Genomic DNA, 18,891 nt, shown 5'->3' on the forward strand with positions numbered 1-18,891 from the left:
AATCCGAAATACTTTAATATGCATAGGCTTAAATAACCTGGCCCATAGTATTGTGCACTTTGCAGTAGAGTGAGTAAAAGCAGGATTAATGTATGTCACTGGAAAGCATGTAAGATGAAGCTACTTGCGCAGATTGAGAGAAGACAACAGGGAAAGCAACAGGGAGCAATCTTTGACCCAGTTTCCCACTCTCTCTCCAATTAGGTATCAGGAAGTCAGGAGCACTGTAATGCTTACACTGAAGTCAGAACAACCCGCTTTATAGTGGAATGAAATAATTTTAAGCACAGTTATCTTGCCACTGATCTCTGCTCCATCTTGTTCAAAATGCATTAGCAAGGGATTTTTCCTGCGCTCACAGTTTCAAAGCTTTTTCTAATAGCTTCCTGGCAGTAGTCTTCTAAGAGGTAGAGATACAGCTGGAGTCACAGAGGAATCAGAATTCCTCTGGAGTCCTCTGTTTTCTCTTCCTCCTGCCATGATTACCATTCCTGCCTCTTCACTCTACTACTCTTTCAGTTGTAGTTAAATAGGAACCCTTTGTGGGTATATATGTGTATTTGTGTGAATACAGATGCACACCCTGTGTTCAGGAACATCCACCTGTCTGGATCTAAGCTATGCAGAAACCACACCTGAGTGGACCACAGCCAGCATGGAATAATGCAAGAGGGCAAGGAAAAATCAAATCTGATGGTCACAAAGTCCAGGTTGCAGTGTTCCATTGTTTTTATTTTATTTTTTAATCACCATTTTCCAGATGATCATGTTTTTATTTAAAAAGTTCCCCATAAGGGCTGCAAGCCAAAGTCTATTTATGCTAACTGATAATATGAAGCTCATCTAGATTCCATATCTAACACACAAATTTAGAACAGGAAGAAGGGTGCTTATATGATATCAATCTGGTAACTTGAAACATCTACACTAGATGTGATCTTGCCTGCTTTCCAATCCCCTCTCTCGTGGCACTTACTTTATACTGGCTCACATTATTATTATATTTTTTTCTTTTTTTTTTTTTAATTATTCTTTAAGTTCTAGGGTACATGTGCACAATGTGCAGGTTTGTTACATATGTATACTTGTGCCATGTTGGTGTGCTGTACCCATCAACTCGTCAGCACCCATCAACTCGTCATTTACATCAGGTATAACTCCCAGTGCAATCCCTCCCCCCGCCCCCCTCCCCATGATAGGCCCCGGTGTGTGATGTTCCCCTTCCCGAGTCCAAGTGATCTCATTGTTCAGTTCCCACCTATGAGTGAGAACATGCAGTGTTTCTGTTGTTGCGATAGTTTGCTGAGAATGATGGTTTCCAGCTGCATCCATGTCACTACAAAGGACACGAACTCATCTTTTTTTATGGCTGCATAGTATTCCATGGTATATATGTGCCACATTTTCTTAATCCAGTCTGTCACTGATGGGCATTTGGGTTGATTCCAAGTCTTTGCTATTGTGAATAGTGACTGGCTCATATTATTACAGTTATTGTTTTAAGTATACTTATGCTTACTGGACAAGGAACTCTATGAGGGCAGACTTTTGTTCTTACTCATATTTTCCTCCATGTAGTGCATTGTGTGAATTGAAATGAGTTGCAATGGTAGCTTGACAACAAAGGAAGCTACAGAAAATATAGAAGAGCAGATAGGAGATGGCAATAAGTCCAGTTACATACAAAAACTCTACATACTCCTAAAAACTGGAAAGAAATCATAGCACAATTGTTGATATTCACTAGGATATCTCAAAGTTATGAAGAAAAGGGAGAAGGGGATAAGAACTAACATTCATTGCCAATCTGCTCTGTGTCAGGCACAGCTGTAGGTATTTAACACATACCACCTAATTTAACTTCCTAAGACACACAATATACTCTATTATTTATTTATTTATTTATTTATTTATTTATTTATTTGAGATGGAGTCTTACTCTGTCACCCAGGCTAGACTGCAGTGGTGTGATGGCTCACTGCAACCTCTGCCTCCCAGGTTCAAGCGATTTTCCTGCCTCAGTCTCTCTAGTAGCTGGGATTACAGGCACACACCATGACAGCTGGCTAATTTTTATATTTTTAGTAGAGACAGGGTTTCACCATGTTGGCCAGGCTGGTCTTGAACTCCTGACCTCAGGTGATCCGCCTGCTTCAGTCTCCCAAAATGTTGAGATTACAGGTGTGAGCCACCGTGACCAGCAAAGACACATAATATATTCTAAAATGATTTTTATCCAAGATGTTTTACCATTGTAGTACTTAAAGGGTTAAAACCTTAGCACTCTGGAAAATGTGGCTATTGAAAATAATCATCCTCTGAAGGTTCTAACTAGAACTTTATGATCTGATTTTACTAATATAATCCCCAAAGTTGGGAGACTAAACTTCTTAGAGCTTACATAAAGGAAAGTTGAAAATGGGATCTCCAGGCTGTATTCATTTAATTTAGAATGTAAATATTAAACACCCACTCTAAGGAAAGTGAAACTTTTGGCTATACTTCCAGGAACATTTAGCAATGTACAAAATGCAGGTGTACATACAGGGCTGTGAGAAAGGCATGGAAACAAGCCCAGAGAGAGACAGAGACAGAAAGAGAGAGAGAGAGAGAGAGAGAGAGAGAGAGAGAGAGAGAGAGAGAGAGTGTTTCACATATGCACCAAGAGCTTAATGACAGTAAGTGGAGTATAGTTTGGAAATCTTGCCAATTCAAAGACAATCAGGGCTGTACATTTGGGAAGAGACTCTGACCTTCATTCTAAGAATATCAGTTCCAACTTCAATAGGTGAGTGCACAGGATCTTCAATTTGAGAAATGAGTTATTGGTGGAGACTAGTAAGCTAATGCCAGAAATTCTGAAAATGAGAGGAGAGTTTTCTTAAGATTCTCCTTGGCCAAAACATCTAGAAGAAATGCGGCAGCATTCAGCGACAATCTCAGGATAATTTTCGCTTCGGAAAAAGACTTTGCTGAAAAAACTGGTCAAAAAAAAATGGGGAGAGTGAAACCTGGAGGAATCCCCAATTCTCACTATTCTGACTTCCTTAAGGGCAGGAAGTTGGTCTTACAGTTTATCTTTGTATAGCTGAACTATGAATAACAAAAACTGCTGTGGAGAACACGAAACACAGCTTAACTAGGAAACTTCTACTGGCAACGTGACACACTCAAACAGTTCTGTGTCTAAAAATAATGAGAAACTACAATATCTTTGAAAAGTAACCACATCCTTTTCATATTATGGGTAATGAGAAAAAAGATTGTATTTAGGGAAATTTATCCTTTCATGAGGACTATAATGATAATAGCTAACATTTATTGACTACTTAACCAAGTACCTTTATTTATATAATGGTATGGTACATTTATGATACCACTATGATACCATTTTACAGATAAGGAGAGCAAAGAGAGGTTTAGAAGCTCAGTGAGGGTAATCAAACTAGGATGTGCCATTACCAGTCTGCCTGGACTTAAAGTTTGGTCATCAAACTTGGTACCATACTATCACCTACATGGGACATTCATTTCCAATTAGAATACATTCTATTTCCTATGGAATATTAAGTTTTAGAAAATTTAAAAGTCTATACATTAAAAAATCATTCTGGCCTTCCTAAGCTGCAATCCTAGCTCACTCTGGCCACCTACAGCCCCATACTTTCTTCATAAGGCTAGTAGCTTTTCCATACACTCAAGCCCAAGACTGAGCGGCATTAGGAAATGAAAATCCAATCAGGTTACTGCTTGACTGAAGAGCATTCTGAGTGCTTTAGGAATCAAGTCCTAGCAAGGATCTTTATGGCTTGCTCCCCACCTTTCACCTCTCTTCTAATTTCTTGCCACTTTTCCCTATGCATTTCACATTACAGTAATGTCAGATGACCCAAAGTTCTTTGTGTCTAAGATGCTGTTTCACTCCCGTGTCTCTGCATCTGCTTTTACCTTTGTCTGGAACCTGTCTTCCCTCCTACTCTGACCTGGGAGCTCCTGATCACCCTTCCATACCCTGCTCTGGGTCCAACCTTCATACCTCTCCACTTTCAGGTAGACTTGTATGCTCCTGTCTCTCTGCAGACTTCAGATCCAGTATGCATTATTACAATTGCCTATGAACACACTCCTTTTGTGCTTGTCTCACCTACTAAAATACATTAAACTCCTACAGGCAGGAAGATTAGTATACCCAGCACTAGTATAGGCTTGACACTATGATTGATATGGCATTTAATATAGTTGATTGCTTTTAAAGGATTATTTTACAGCTTCACATTCTATGTAATTTCTAAAATGCCAAACAAACAAAAACAGTAAAGCAAACATTTTATGTAATCCCATAGACTCACTCTAAAATCACAGCCAATCTTTTCATACGAAGGAAGACCACAGTCTAAAACAGGGATGCTCTAATCTTTTGGCTTTCTTGGGCCACACTGGAAGAAGAATTGTCTTGGGTCACACATAAAATACACCAACACTAACAATAGCTGATGAGCTAAAAAAAACAAAAACAAAAACAAAAACAAAAACAAAAACAAAAAACCCCCAAAATCTCACAATATTTTAAGAAAGTTTATGAATTTGTGTTGGGCTGCATTCAAAGCTGTCCTGTGGCTTGCAGCTTGGACAAGCTTGATCTAAAACATGCCCAGGTATGGCTTCAGGTTCTGCTCTCTCTGATACGCTACCACATTCCCACAACTTTTGGAAGATATTTTGCCTTCATTTCTGGTGCTTTATTAAAGAAAGGTCCTAAGTTTCTCAATTCTCTAAAACATTCCCTGTGTGGAAAAATATTCATACCCTTAAGCCAAACATTTCCCCACTTTTCAGTAGACTATAATAATTTCCTAGTAGTGTTACTCTGCTTCAGATTTACAATTTATATACGTTAAGATATCACCAATAGTTTTAAAACCACGAAATACAAATCTTCCCTGACATTCGCACCAGAAGCAGTGCTGTGATTATATATATGTGTGTATAATGGTGTGTTTGTATATATATGTACTTAACATATACATTTAATGCATTTTTGATAATTAGAAGATATAATGATATAATTATTTTCCACTTCTAGGTGCATCTGGAGATAAGTATGAGATCACAATACAGAAGCTGCTAAAAGCAGAAGACATTCCTATAGTAAATGAGGCATATAGATATTCATACTAACTCTTTTTGGCATGAGGTGTGAGTGGGAGTGCAGTACACTAACTGGAAGGTATTGAAGGAGTTAACGAAATGCTTCTATTTGTGGAATTTAAACATGTAATTAAAAAGACAATGTTATAACATTTTAAAGGAAAAAAAATCACCCAATCCTGCCTTTCTTATTCATCAACCATTTCCTTTTTTCCTTGGGCCTTACAATCCTGGTAAGCATACATCAATTTTATATAGTCTGTATTTGATCTTATTGTTGGCTATTTTTGTTGTTATATCATTTATGTAACCAATGTCCTAGTGAGGGCCGTTTGTGAACTTTCCAGTTTTTCATGTGCATGAATAACTGGGTAGATAGAGGTGCATTTTTAAGGAAAAAAAATCTTTCTTTAGGACAAAAGCCTAGAACAAGATTTTAATACTATAAACTAAACCTACATGAAATGGTAAAAATGCTTTCCAAAACATCATACTAAATTTATAAAGCCTCCTAAACTGCATCAGATTCATCCAAACACTGGACAATTTAATATACATCCCTTCCCAATTAATAAATGTAAAATGATATCTCATTGTTTTAGTGAAATTTGATATTTTCCCATATATCTATTTACTACTCTAAATAAAGCTTTAGGGACCTGATAGTATCTACTGGATGAATTACATGAGTGAAATTTTTGCTTACATTTTTATAATATTACAATAAGTTACATGAATTATAGCACTAGTAATCTCTTTACCTCATATATCTTTTCTTTTAGAAAAACTGTTCTTAAGAGAAAATAAAAAATTACTATTGAAAAGTTAAAGTTTCTCATCTGTCTCTTACAGCAAAGAATAATTAGATGTTTACATATTAAAATATCAGTACTTTTACTATCCCTAGATTAAACATAAATTATAAAACAAAATTAACTCCTTATAAGAAATTAAATATTTTTAAAAACAAGCATATATCATGTGCTTTCTCTGGAGTACCAATGCAGTATGTGTTAGGGGTCCTTACAAAACTGAGGAGAATTAGATTGAAAAGTTAAGTCCAGGGTTTTATAGAGGGTAGAGATTAGGGTTTGAGAGAACATGTGCCAGTATGATGAGCTACTTTAGTTGCAGTGATCTGGGAAGGCCTGCTAGCCTTTTTTGAGGAAATTAAAGCCTTGTCAATACTTTGGAAGTCAGCAGTCTTAGTCACCTGTTCTACTGAAATCAGCATGGTCAATTTTTAGAGCAGATAATCTCTGTCTTTGTTCCCCAAACACAAACTTTATTTATTTGTTTGTTTTCAGCAAAACCTTCTCTCAGTATTACAGAGAGTTAACAGTTTATGTTCTATTCCAAAAAATGAAAAGTTATTTGTGTATAATTCAAAGCAAATTTTTAATCTAAAAATAGGTTTTATTTCTAACTTAGGTTCATAGGCCGGCCCATTAATATATATATTAATTTATATATACATATTTATTAATATATTAATAAATATATTAATTTATAATATATTTGATTGTAGAATGTTTTCAATGACACAAAATCATTCTTTCAACACCCTTTTCCACAGGGAGACTGCATTTACTGTCCTCGTTCTGAATGCAGACCATCTGTGGCCCTTTCTACCCCATGGGGCTTTCTTAGCAAAGGTCCTAAAAGGTATTTCATAGGCAGAGATGGTCATCTACTTCCAAATTTAGTTGCTGGAGAGATATCTAATGTATTTGGAAAGGGAAATGTATCAGGTTAGTTAGAAACATAATGTTAAATTAGAGAATTCAGGAGAATATATATAAGTCAGCAAGACATAGTAGAAAAGCAATAAAGACAAGGAGAAATCTACTTAATATTTACAGTCCCATGTGAACCCGAATGCAGTTGGAGTTTGACTAAATGCAGCAGCAGGATTAACAAGCATTGACCTTGGTTGCCTTGGGAACAAGGCCCCTTCCTCATACCAACGATCTATAATAAGGAAAGGGGCATTTAAATAAAGTACATAGAGATCACAGGTAGAGTAACATGTGTCTAGGGGAGTATTCGGCATTACCTAAAGGGTGGCTGTGGTCTGTGCCTTACAGCAGTGGACAATGGGTGAATTCATGAAGTGCCAGGTATGGATAGATAAGGAATCGATACGAGCCTGAGTGTTTGAGAACCTCTTTGGTATTGCAGAACCTATAGGCTTTCAGTGGCTTGCTCAGAGCAACATAAATATAAACAACCAGTACCTTCCTATGCTTTCCAACAGTGTTGCTTGGAATGATCAGCACTCCTAATAAGAGCAGGAGCAGGCTGATAAAACAATACACTAGAAGGCAAGAGAGTTCTATAAAGTCAGCATAAAAGAAAACACAGTAGCATGCACAGGTGCCTAACAGAAATGACTTCTAAAATAAAATTCATTCCTTCAACAGTTCCAAATTAAAGGAAACAAAAGCTGTCGTTCCTTAGTGGGCAGAGGGTGTGGGCAATTCTTTTTAAGATGTAGATAATAGTTTGTGCATGTATTTTAAACAATATAGTACTGGAAGTTTTGCTTAGTTCCAACATTTCAAAACTTACCTCTAAAAGCACTAATATCCCCATAGTGTACCTGTAGTACAAAGTATTTACTTCCAGTCTCTCCTCCAACTCTGAATCCAACACCTAAAGATTTACAAAACAGTTAATATATTAGAAATGAGCATCTAAAATGGAGTTAATCTCAAATTGCTGATCTATGAAATCCAGAGGGAAATAAAATAACATATAACATATAAAATTATATTACATGAAAACTGAAATAAACCAGACATTGACTGAGAATTTCTAATATAATCTGTCATTATAATCTCCTCAAAACTATGATGAAATTCTATTCATAGTTCCCACTTCAGACCCAGAGCAATCACACTTTAAGAGGACAGTTCACTCATTTTGAAAGAAACACAACAAACAAAACAAAATCCTGTCTCTATTGATTATTTAAAAGACATACATAAACCCATTCTCCCATTTTGCTTTGTATATATTCATATTTATTTTATGATTGAATATAGGAAATAGACTTCTTAGGAGCATTTAAGTGGCATTACTTGTCTTCCGCTGTGAAAAGAGGTATCTACAAAAATGGCTTTGAGGAAACTAGTTGCCAACTAGATTACTAAAGTCCATTATGTCAGTGAATTTTTGGAATTCGAATATTGTTAATAGTCTTACTGGTTTTTTTTTTTTTTTTTCTTTTTTTTTTGAGATGGAGTCTCGCTCTGTCACCCAGGCTGGAGTGCAGTGGTCGGATCTCGGCTCACTGCAAGCTCCGCCTCCCGGGTTTATGCCATTCTCCTGCCTCAGCCTCCCGAGTAGCTGGGACTACAGGTGCCCACCACCATGCGCGGCTAGTTTTTTTGTATTTTTTAGTAGAGACGGGGTTTCACCGTGTTAGCCAGGATGGTCTCGATCTCCTGACCTTGTGATCCGCCCGTCTCGGCCTCCCAAAGTGCTGGGATTACAGGCTTGAGCCACCGTGCCCCGCCAATAGTCTTACTGTTAATAAAGCTTGCTAGTGAGCTTTAAAAAATTCACAGAGAAAATATTTACCGGCAGAAGTATACTTTTTTTTTTTTTTTTTTAAACAAATCTCTTTTTTACAGATCTCCTCTAGTAATGTATCCAAATCTGTCAACAAATCTATGACAGACCTCCCTGTTAGTTTCAAACTTGTTTGGTTGCAGCTGCCTCATATGGAGAGAATTCTGAGGCTCATTTGAAGTGCAAGAAATCAGACATCATTTAATGATGCTGGCAATGAGTAAGGGAGGAAAGAGAGATGCACGTATATCACAAGATCATCCATGAACCAGGACAGACCTATTCTGTAACAGAACCACACACACCCTTTAATATTAAGAAATATTCAGGTAATAAAACAGAGTCTGGTAATACATTCACACATTGGAAGCTATGTACAATTCAGAGGTGCAGTCAGAAAGCCAGCTGAGGTCTGGCATCATGTTAAATACCTAGGTTCCAAGATTGTAAAAAAATCTCTGCTGAAACAGCAATTTATTTAATTCCTAGCTCTCTTGGCTCATGAAATGTGTCTGCTGTCAAGAACCAATGTGCCTTAGGTCAAAGGTGGCTTGAGGTATCTATCCTTGGTTATTTTCTAATTTTATCTAAACTGTTGTGTGGGCAAACTACTTACCAAAGAGAGGCAGAGAAAGAGTAACTACCTAAATGAAACATTTTCAATACAAAGCAGGTAGTGCAAGCACTTTTACTGTGAAGCAGCAATATAGAACATTGTCATCACTGGTTAGAAAGGACTATAATAAAAAGGACTTTGGAAACAGAAATTAGGCAGCTGAACATACGACCATCCAAGAGGCCTCTGACATACCTTTGGGGAGCCGGGTAGGGGGAGCATTTCTTGCCCAGGCATACAGAATATTGGCTTTATCTGTACAGGTTCCTTCATCACAAAACCTGAAGAAAATAAAAAGTAGTATAAATGAAAATTTAAATAGTAAAATGAATAAATTGCTCCCCATGGTGGGAGGTGATAGGGGAACGTATTTGAAACCAAAGTACATAGATATACCATCATTGTATGATATTAGCTTTTAGATCCTAATAAAGAGTGGAGCAAACAATTATTCCTGTGTGAAAAAAAAAAAAGCCATAAAAGGGGAGACATTTTTTTGCCTGATGTGAAACAATCCTGTGAGGGAGATATATAATTTTTACCTTGATATGTTCATATATGGAATGCACTTTATGTAATCAGGTAGAAAAACAAGCATTATATAGATGGTCTGTATAAACCAAAGTTAATGCCGCAGAAATATGGACTAAAAAAAAAGTCATACACATTTCCCCTTTGGCGATCACTGTTGTCAACAAATCTGCCCAAAGCAACAAACAGTGCCTACCATCAGTAGGGTGAACAATACAAGTGTGTCCCTCTTAAAGAGTTATTTTTTAATTTTCTTTTTTATTTTTTGAGACAGAGTTTCCCTCTTGTTGCCCAGACTGGAGTGCAATGGCACGATCTTGGCTCACTGCAACCTCCACCTCCTGGGTTCAAGTGATTCTCCTGCCTCAGCCTCCTGAGTAGCTGGGATTACAGGTGCCCACCACCACGCCAGGCTAATTTTTTGTATTTTTAGTAGAGATGGGTGGGGTTTCACCATGTTGGCCAGGCTAGTCTTGAACTCCTGATCTCAGATGATCCACCCACCTCAAAGTGCCGGGATTACAGGTGTGAGCTACTGCACCCAGCCTCTTTTAAGGATTCTTGATCTTATATATGCATGATCAAGTTTATGAATACTGGAATGCATTAATAAGTTGTATTGTGCAAGTTACTTAACTTTTTTTAAAGTTACTTAATCTCACCAAGCTTTAGTTTTCTCTCACGGAAAACAGGGATAATTAAACTTACATCACAAAGTTATTCTGTAAATCAAATAAGACTTTATAAACTTCAAAGTACTATTCTAGGGCAATGCATTATTTAACAAAACATTCACTTTATCTGAAGATTCACTGTTGAGAGAGAGTGTCGCAGGGTGAAAAGAGCACCCAGGCAGAAAGACAGATCTGGAGTTCAATTCTAGAACCCACCCCTTAGCAGCTCTGTATCTTGGGTGTGTTTATAAGCCCTCAAAGGCCCAGTTCCTATATGGAAACCTTTGTGGTAAGGCTGCTGTGGTGATGTGTATAAGGCACTCAGTGCGGTAGCTCGGATGTTTGGTAGATCCATGTTAATAGATGGTAGTATGTCTGACTCCAAGCCACACATTTTTTCCCATTATGATATATCTCTTAGCTTTTTCTATTATTAAATTGGATTTAATCCAAACATTGTTAGGCTACATTTTTGTGTTGCTTTTATTTATTTGTGTTTTGAAAACTGGGACCAAAAAAGGTGAGTCAGGCGTGTAGGCAGATCTGAAAAGCTTGAAGACTCTAAAGGACAAGGACAAATACAGCTTCTTGGGATGGAAGTTGGCTCACCAAAAAAAAAAAAAAAAAAAAAAAAAAAAAAAAAAAATGTACACTGCCCCTGACCTGGATGGGAAACAAAGGCAGACTGTGATAGATTCCTAAACAAGTTAGAAACTGAAGCCAGAAACACAGAAAGCACCCATGTTGCACATATGAAAACCACTAGTAAGACATTCATTCAGACTCAGAGGCAGGGACTCTTACTGTGTTTTCTGCTTCTAGCCAGAAATGAGGCTGGAGGATAGGCAATGAGTGCAGACAACTGTGTTGCCTGTCTGAAAAGGGGTGAGGAACTCAGAACCAGGAGGTCTTGATAAGGTTATGCTTAGCAAAATGATCTTGCTTCTATAAACCAGGCTGTAGAAAGAAATTGTGTAATGTGTAATATAAAAGACATCAACCAGTGGTTTCTTACTGTTCACTGTCAAACACAATACACTTATGATGACAGATCATTATCATGTAAGAATTGTACCTTGGAAGAAATGTCTGTGACATCCTTATGCCAAGTGTGTTAAAAGGCTCAGGATGTTGGATGATGCCCAAAAGCAAAATTTTTCTTCCTGGCCTCAGCTATAATAAAGAAATGATATTGTCAAATGTGATGAACTTTGTATCTCACTGCTGTGAGCTACCAAAATTTAAAGATTTGGGTGGCAATTTTCATAGCTTTCAACAAAGATCTTAAATATTACAAATGCCTAACACCCCATGTGATGACAGTCTTAGGTTAAACAAGATAATTGTTTCCTCTGATATGGAAGTTGATTTTCAATGGATGACTAGAAAGAACCAGATTGAAATATAACAGAGAAAACTGGTTTAGTAACTTTTTCTAAGTTACACATTTGATTATGTCATCTGTTGGCTCAAAATCGTTCAAGTGCTTCCCAAAATAAAATCAAAATAAGATCCAAATCTTGTAGCATAACACGTAAGACCTGTCATGATCTAGACGCTATCTCCAGACAACACCCCCTTTTTAGTCCTGCCAAGTTGCTTCCGGTTTCCAGTCTTCCTTATTCCCACTGCTCTCTTTGCCTAAAATATCCCATCCCAGCTCTCTGCCTGAAAAACTTGTATTCACTTTCTCCTTCAAGATTCAGTTCAAGCCTTCCTCCTCAGGGAAGTGTTCTCCGACCCCCACCCACCTTCCATTCCTTAACTACAGCACTCCTCATCCTAAGTGTCAGCTTACTTCTCTCTCTCCACCCAGATTGTGAGGACGTCGAGTACAAGTATGTAGGATAATATCTTCATGCTGAAGTCCTGTCATGAAACAAGTGTCTGGTGAAACTTACCTCTAGGTGAGTTTTCAACTTTCCATGTACAGACACTTAAAGAGCTGAATTAACTTAAATTGTATTGCACTCTCAACTTCATGTTATAATATTTTATTTAAAAAAATAGATTAAAAATTTAAAATATAAACACCAATAAATTTGAATTATTGTTTGCCTAGTTGTTTTTTTTTTTTTTCTTTTTTAACAAATCAGCTTATATAACAACACTGCCAGCAGGCTGTAATTTAAAGCTAAATAAGCTCAGAGAGTTTAAGTAACTTCCAAAGGTCAAACAGCTAAACCATGACTCAAAGCTCTGGCTGCCACAGTCCCTTCTATCTCAATTCTTGACACTGATTTATGGGCAGAGAATGATATTATGTGGAGATAAGCTTTGATTACTACCGTCATCCTTGAACTAAGTTGAAATTTGTGCATGCAATTCTAAAATCAAATTTGAGATGAAATAAATTGTTTGTGACATATGCACAAAGAGACAATGATTTAATATTTTATTCTCTTATCAGGTCTGGTAAATAAGAACTTCAAGGCAAACATTGGTTTAATTTTTAAAACCCTGTTTTACAATAAAAATATATTAAACTCAAGACTGAGTAAAGAATGACTCACTGGAGGACACCGAGGCATTGAAACTAATCCTAAAACTCAGTGGGAGGACTAAGAGGAAAAACAAGAGGGTGAGAGAACTGAGTTCTATAACTGATAACATATCACAGTGGTAAACATTTCCATTTCCCATTTTAAATGAAAATGGCATCATATTTTCTCCATGTAAAATGACCAAACAGAGAAAGATGGTATAGTATATTTTGGATTCCCAAAAAAGGACCTATGGAAGTAGAGGGGATTTTCACTATTCTTACTAGTAAAGAGAGCCTTAAGGCTGGGAAGCAATGTAACTCTTGATCAATGGCTGTTGTAATTTCAGGCCTCATCAACCAAGTTTCTTTTTCTTATCATTCTAGCAGCTTTTCCTAAAGGCTCCTCCAGACTAAGTCGATTAAATTGTGAAAAGGTTCACATAGCTCCCTTGTGGTTTCTTAGCATTCATAGTAAAAATGATGAGAATTAACATTTGAAAATAAAACTAGTCTGGATTCTTGGACCTTTCATATAGAACCCTTTTCACATCTAATCCACGGGGAAGCCATTCAGATGGTATGAATATTTTCTGACTGTGCCAAGCACTGAAAAGTGGTGGCTTGTCATTTTGAATTATCCAAAGACAGCATGACTGACTGTTAAAGTACTCTCTGGTTGTATCTGTTAAAGGCTATCTAAAAGCCAAGGTTACTCAGGGAAGATCAGAACTGATAACTCGTTTCTTCTTTTGACTAAAAAAATAATAACAGTCATGCCCTCAAGTTAAATCTGTATAGCCTTAAATTCCAATTTTAATGCATTACATATCTAACAGAACCACAACCAGGAAAATTGATCTAAAGTTAGAAAGTTTTTTAAAGAAACACAACACAAAGTCAATTGCATGAGGGGATGGTCCTTACCTTTCAAAATGCATTCAGTATGAGTCAGATATTCAAATACTATTAACTGCTCTATAAACCCATAGAATATTTTCCCAAATTCAGACAATTCTATGTGAATTTCAATGCAATGGATAGACACTAACATAGTAATTAGAAGGATACATAAGGAAAAAGCAAATTAGAATGGTGATTAAGAAATACCAGCCTGATAAATAGCATCACAGAAACTGCCCACTGTTCCTTTGCTCCAATAAGGTTAGACAGGCAGTAAGTCCATAAAAGTAGAGTGTCTGTTTTGTTCATACCAAATTCTCCATGCCCAACAAAGTGCTTGGCACATAGTGAATGATTAATACATACTTTATTAATAAATGAATAAAAATAATAGCTATCCCTTCTACACGTCAGACACTACACGAAACACATTACTTATATTACCTCATCTACCCTTCATGATGGCCCAATCAAGCTGCCAATGATTAGTGGCCCAATTTTACAGATGAGGAAACAGACCAATACAGCTGACATCATTTAACCAATGTTTATTACCACTACCAAGTAGCAGAGCTGAGATTTGAAACCAAGATGTTCTGATTTCACAGTTCTGGATCTGTGCTAAATACAATGTTGGATTATAATATTGCTACTCTATCTAACATAAAGTACTAGTCTTGTGAGGAAAAAAATGCATTTGTTTCTGTTGAAACAGTAAAAAGGGTTCCAACTATAACATTTTATTTTATTAAAGTTGACACTAGTCTACTAAGAATTGGGCAATTGCTAAGGAACTCCTGTTAACGCCTTTAATCCAAGTACCTTAATATTATTAGCTAAGGAACATAATCATTGGTGACTAGAACTTAGAACCAGAGACCAACTGTGTTTTAAAAATTGATCCGTTATACTATCCCAATATGCAATATGATAGGAATCTATTACAATATTAAAGTGGAAAAAGAGAATGGATGCTATTAATTTTAGCCTATCAGTAATTTATGTCTAAACACTGCTACTGCACTAAATGCCACATTTTACAGTGCTTAAAACAAGAGACAGTGTAGATTTGGGAGATTCTGTTTTTTTATTTATACTGACAAGGATGTTACATATATTTAACTTTAGAAGTTTCCTATGGCAGAAAAAACAAAGATGGGATTGCAGAAGACACAGTGAATCCTGCTGTATATAGTGTATGGATGACAGGGGCCAGGATATGGAATGGGAGCATAAAGACAGCATATGCAAATGCTGTTCTCAACCAAAGAATCATTATCACTGGGAGGGAGGCAACAAAGCTGTGGGCTTATTTGGAAAATAATATCACCTTTAAAAAACAGACATTTAAATGAGTACCCAAGCAGGTGTCTCTCATATAGGCTTCCATATACATATACATACACATACACACACACACACACACACACACACACATACACACACGTTTTATCTCCTTTTTTTCCTCCTCATCAGCAGCTGTAACCCTGTGGAGATAGTGGCATTTAAAAAGACACAGCAGGTGGTTAATAAAAAGAAACAGTTGAAAGGGATTTAAGCTAAAGCTTCATAAGATGGTAAAGCACTAATGCTTTAGCTTGAGAATGATTCCCAGTTAGAACAGCTGGAAATAGCCTCATTTAACCAGCTGGGATTTTTTTCATCAAAAAACATCAAACAACCTGTAGAAGCCATCTTTGGTTTGTTAAGATTAGTTGGTCCTAAGTGTCATTAGAACTAGCTTTAAAATAAAATATTATTAAGAAGAACTAAAAATAATTTTAGCTATGCATAGAAGATCACACCAAAGTATAAGACTAGATTCGTAAGAAGTCCACTAGTTTTAATCATCCAATATTTTAAACACAAAATCTAGGGGTTTGCACTCCTAAATTGTTTTAAACCCTACATCCTGTGCTCAGCAGAATAAAAATGCACTAGCCTACAATGTCATATTTAATAAAGAGAGCACTCCAGAATTACCCCAATGCCAACACAATTTGCATAAACAAAATATGATTTTCAAAGACTGAAACTGTAAGTAGCTTATCACTTATTTAAAAAATTGTTAAGAGTAAAAACAGAATGAAATAATTCATAGAATAGATGAACACAATATTTAAATTTCCAAGATATCCTCAAAATTTACTATTTAAGTAAATTTTTATATTTAAATTACCCAGTTTTTCAGCACCTTCATTTCATTACTGGCTAACTTCAAAAGAGCATCTGCTCACTTAGAGCTTAGTTTAGGCTCATATTCAGCTAATAAATCTGGGGAACTTATAATTGTCATGCTTTGAATTAAGTCTATAGAGCACAAATAAAGTGCAACAAATCATGCTATTGATATGCTTGCTCTAATCTTGGTGCTATTATTTTCTTTTGGTCCCTAGATGGGGTTAATTGTTTTCCTCCTCCAAACGCCTGGGAAGAAGGCATTGGGGTTACATCCGACAGGTACTATCGCCTTCTTTACATGGGTCAGCAGAGCTGCTTCTTTTCCATCAGCTGGTCCTTATTTGCATCCTCCAGAGGTATGTTAATTTAGAATTGAGCACTAGGCCCACTCTAACTATAAAGAGACCACCCTACAGAATATTAAAAGGTTCAAATCTATGTACGCAATTTAAATGCACATGCATATAATTAACTAGACACATTGCCAGTGTGAGTTGCTAATTTGGAATGAGTCACAAAAGGCTAGAATGTGTGCAGATGAAAAAAACTTTAAAATTAAAATGACTACATAATGAAAACTGCTTCATGCTGTGTCTACTATTTTCATGTAAACTTAATATAACTGTAAATATATTTTAATGAACAGCAGAAAGAGGCAATTACAAAGAGCAAAGGAGGGCAGCACAACAGTGAAACATCATCAGAATAGCTCTTTGCCTTCATATTAAAAATGCTGCCTGAAGACAGAGGGTGAATTATAAGTTCATAATTTCAGGGGAAACACGTTTTCTATATTAAAGACACCTATTTGCCAACCTGTTTACAATGAAATGGAACACTAAAGTGAAAACAGGAGGAAATCCTAGCTAACAAACAGAAAAGAGGAAATCCGAGTTTGACATTTTGATGTTAAAATAGTTTTTTCTTCTTTCCTTGAAACAGCTTTGTATTTCCTTATAAGTTTCCCTAGAGTGTGAATGACTTCTGGTTATTTTTAAGCATCAAAAACTGTTATAGGTATCATACCCAAAATATATGTGAAAGTTTAGGAGTCTTCATTTAAGTGCTGTCTATATCTTACAATAATTGAATAGATTTGCAACTATAAAATGAGTGTGATCAATTCCATGACTCAAAAATTTTAGAAAAATAATGCAAGACTGTTGACACTAATAGGTATTTGTTGTGAGTACTATAATTCAGATGACAGGATAAGATGTTAAACATCTGGAAAATATCCGCTGACTATCTTCAGGGCTGAGCCTGTGAGGCACTGGGGGTGGGGAGTGGAAGATGTTTCTGTGAAGCAACTGAAAGTTCTGGCTGTGAAATATCCTGTGAGATCTAATTCTTTAAAGTATAGATTTTGCCAAATATTGGAAGATAAATAATGTATACTATCTTTAAATAAGAATATAAGTCCTATAGCTGGGCATGGTGGCTCATGCCTATAATCCCATCACTTTGGGAGGCCAAGGTGGGTGGATCACTTGAGGTCAGGGGCTCAAGACCAGCCTGGCCAACATGGCAAAACCCCATCTCTACTAAATACAAACATTAGCTGGGCATGGTGGCACATGCCTGTAGTCTTAACTACTGAGGAGGCTGAGGCAGGAGAATTGCTTGGACCCAGGAGGTGGAGGTTGCAGTTAGCTGAGATCACACCACTGCACTAGAACCCGGGTGACTGAGTGAGACTCTGTCTCAAAAAAAAAGAAAGAACATAAAATATATATTTTATATATATTATATATAAATATACATACAAATATATTTTTATATATGTAAAAGTATATTAAAAAGGCCTGATTGTGGAAGTCAGAGTCATTAGAACAGTTTTACTTAATGTATGTCTTCCAGTTCACCCACTGAAAAGATCCTACTTTTAAATGTTAAACTTAAACACTTTGGGCTTGGTTAAAAGATGCTGAATAACAGCACCAATTGTCCTTGTTTTATGACTATAAATTCAATTATAACAAACTTACAAATTAAGTGGGACTATGGGATACAAGGCAAACATTTTAAAATCCATTTAAAATGATATGGGTATAGTGTTATTAAGAATTGTAATTACTCGATGCAACTGACTGGCAAAACACGGTGAGCTGCTTGCTTGAGGTGAGTCAAGCAGTGCACACACTTCCAACTCCTAGAAATACTGCCTTTCCAATCAGACTCATCATTTGCATGCAATTTATATTCATAGAATTATGGAATTTTAGAGCATAGAGAGGCTTTATAAATGGCCTAGTATAAGTCTTTTGCTGAAATGAAGACAAGAACTCCATTCCAGATGGGCTGAATAATCCACCCAGGGAATCCAGCAAGTTAGTTCACTGCTCTTTCACTCTACTATGTTGACTTTCAAGTAATAATTTTAGCAAAATAATATATGTAACAATTACTCTACTCAAAATTTCTGTTTTCACTTTCATTTATATTTTTCTTTGAAACTTCTCATTCCCCAATGTGGAAGATTTTTGGTCAATATATCTTATAGATTTAATTTCAAAATAGTTTATTTAAGAATATTAATAAATATTTTAAAGGGGCCAAAATGAGGTGTTTGTTGTATTCCCTTAACACGAGAACAATGAGCTATGCTTGGCTCATTTTAGATAATTTTTCCTAACAATTAGAATTGAAATAGCATTTAAGTGTCGTTTTATTTTCTCACTCATTCCCTTAAACCAAGGTGCAGCAAAAGCAGACTTTAAATCCTTCTAGCTATTTTCAATGAGTCTAATTCAAAGGTAAATATTGGTAGTTTCAGAAGA

The 18,891-nt window shown here is 36.3% G+C and overlaps 1 protein-coding gene across 19 annotated transcripts in view; it reads right to left on the minus strand.

Moving 5' to 3' along the window:
• PAM (peptidylglycine alpha-amidating monooxygenase) overlaps positions 1–18,891 on the minus strand; it is a 282,912-nt gene that overhangs the window by 95,549 nt on the left and 168,472 nt on the right. For all 19 annotated transcript variants that reach the window (XM_037985229.2, XM_073010788.1, XM_008014056.3 and 16 more), the window contains 2 exons: positions 9,536–9,621; positions 7,720–7,803 (listed from right to left, as the gene is read on the minus strand). In XM_037985229.2, coding sequence (XP_037841157.2) covers positions 7,720–7,803; positions 9,536–9,621 — 170 coding nt within the window. The remainder of the gene's footprint in view (positions 1–7,719; positions 7,804–9,535; positions 9,622–18,891) is intronic.

The sequence above is a fragment of the Chlorocebus sabaeus genome, chromosome 23 (genome assembly GCF_047675955.1).
Source record: "Chlorocebus sabaeus isolate Y175 chromosome 23, mChlSab1.0.hap1, whole genome shotgun sequence".
Lineage (NCBI taxonomy): Eukaryota > Metazoa > Chordata > Mammalia > Primates > Cercopithecidae > Chlorocebus > Chlorocebus sabaeus.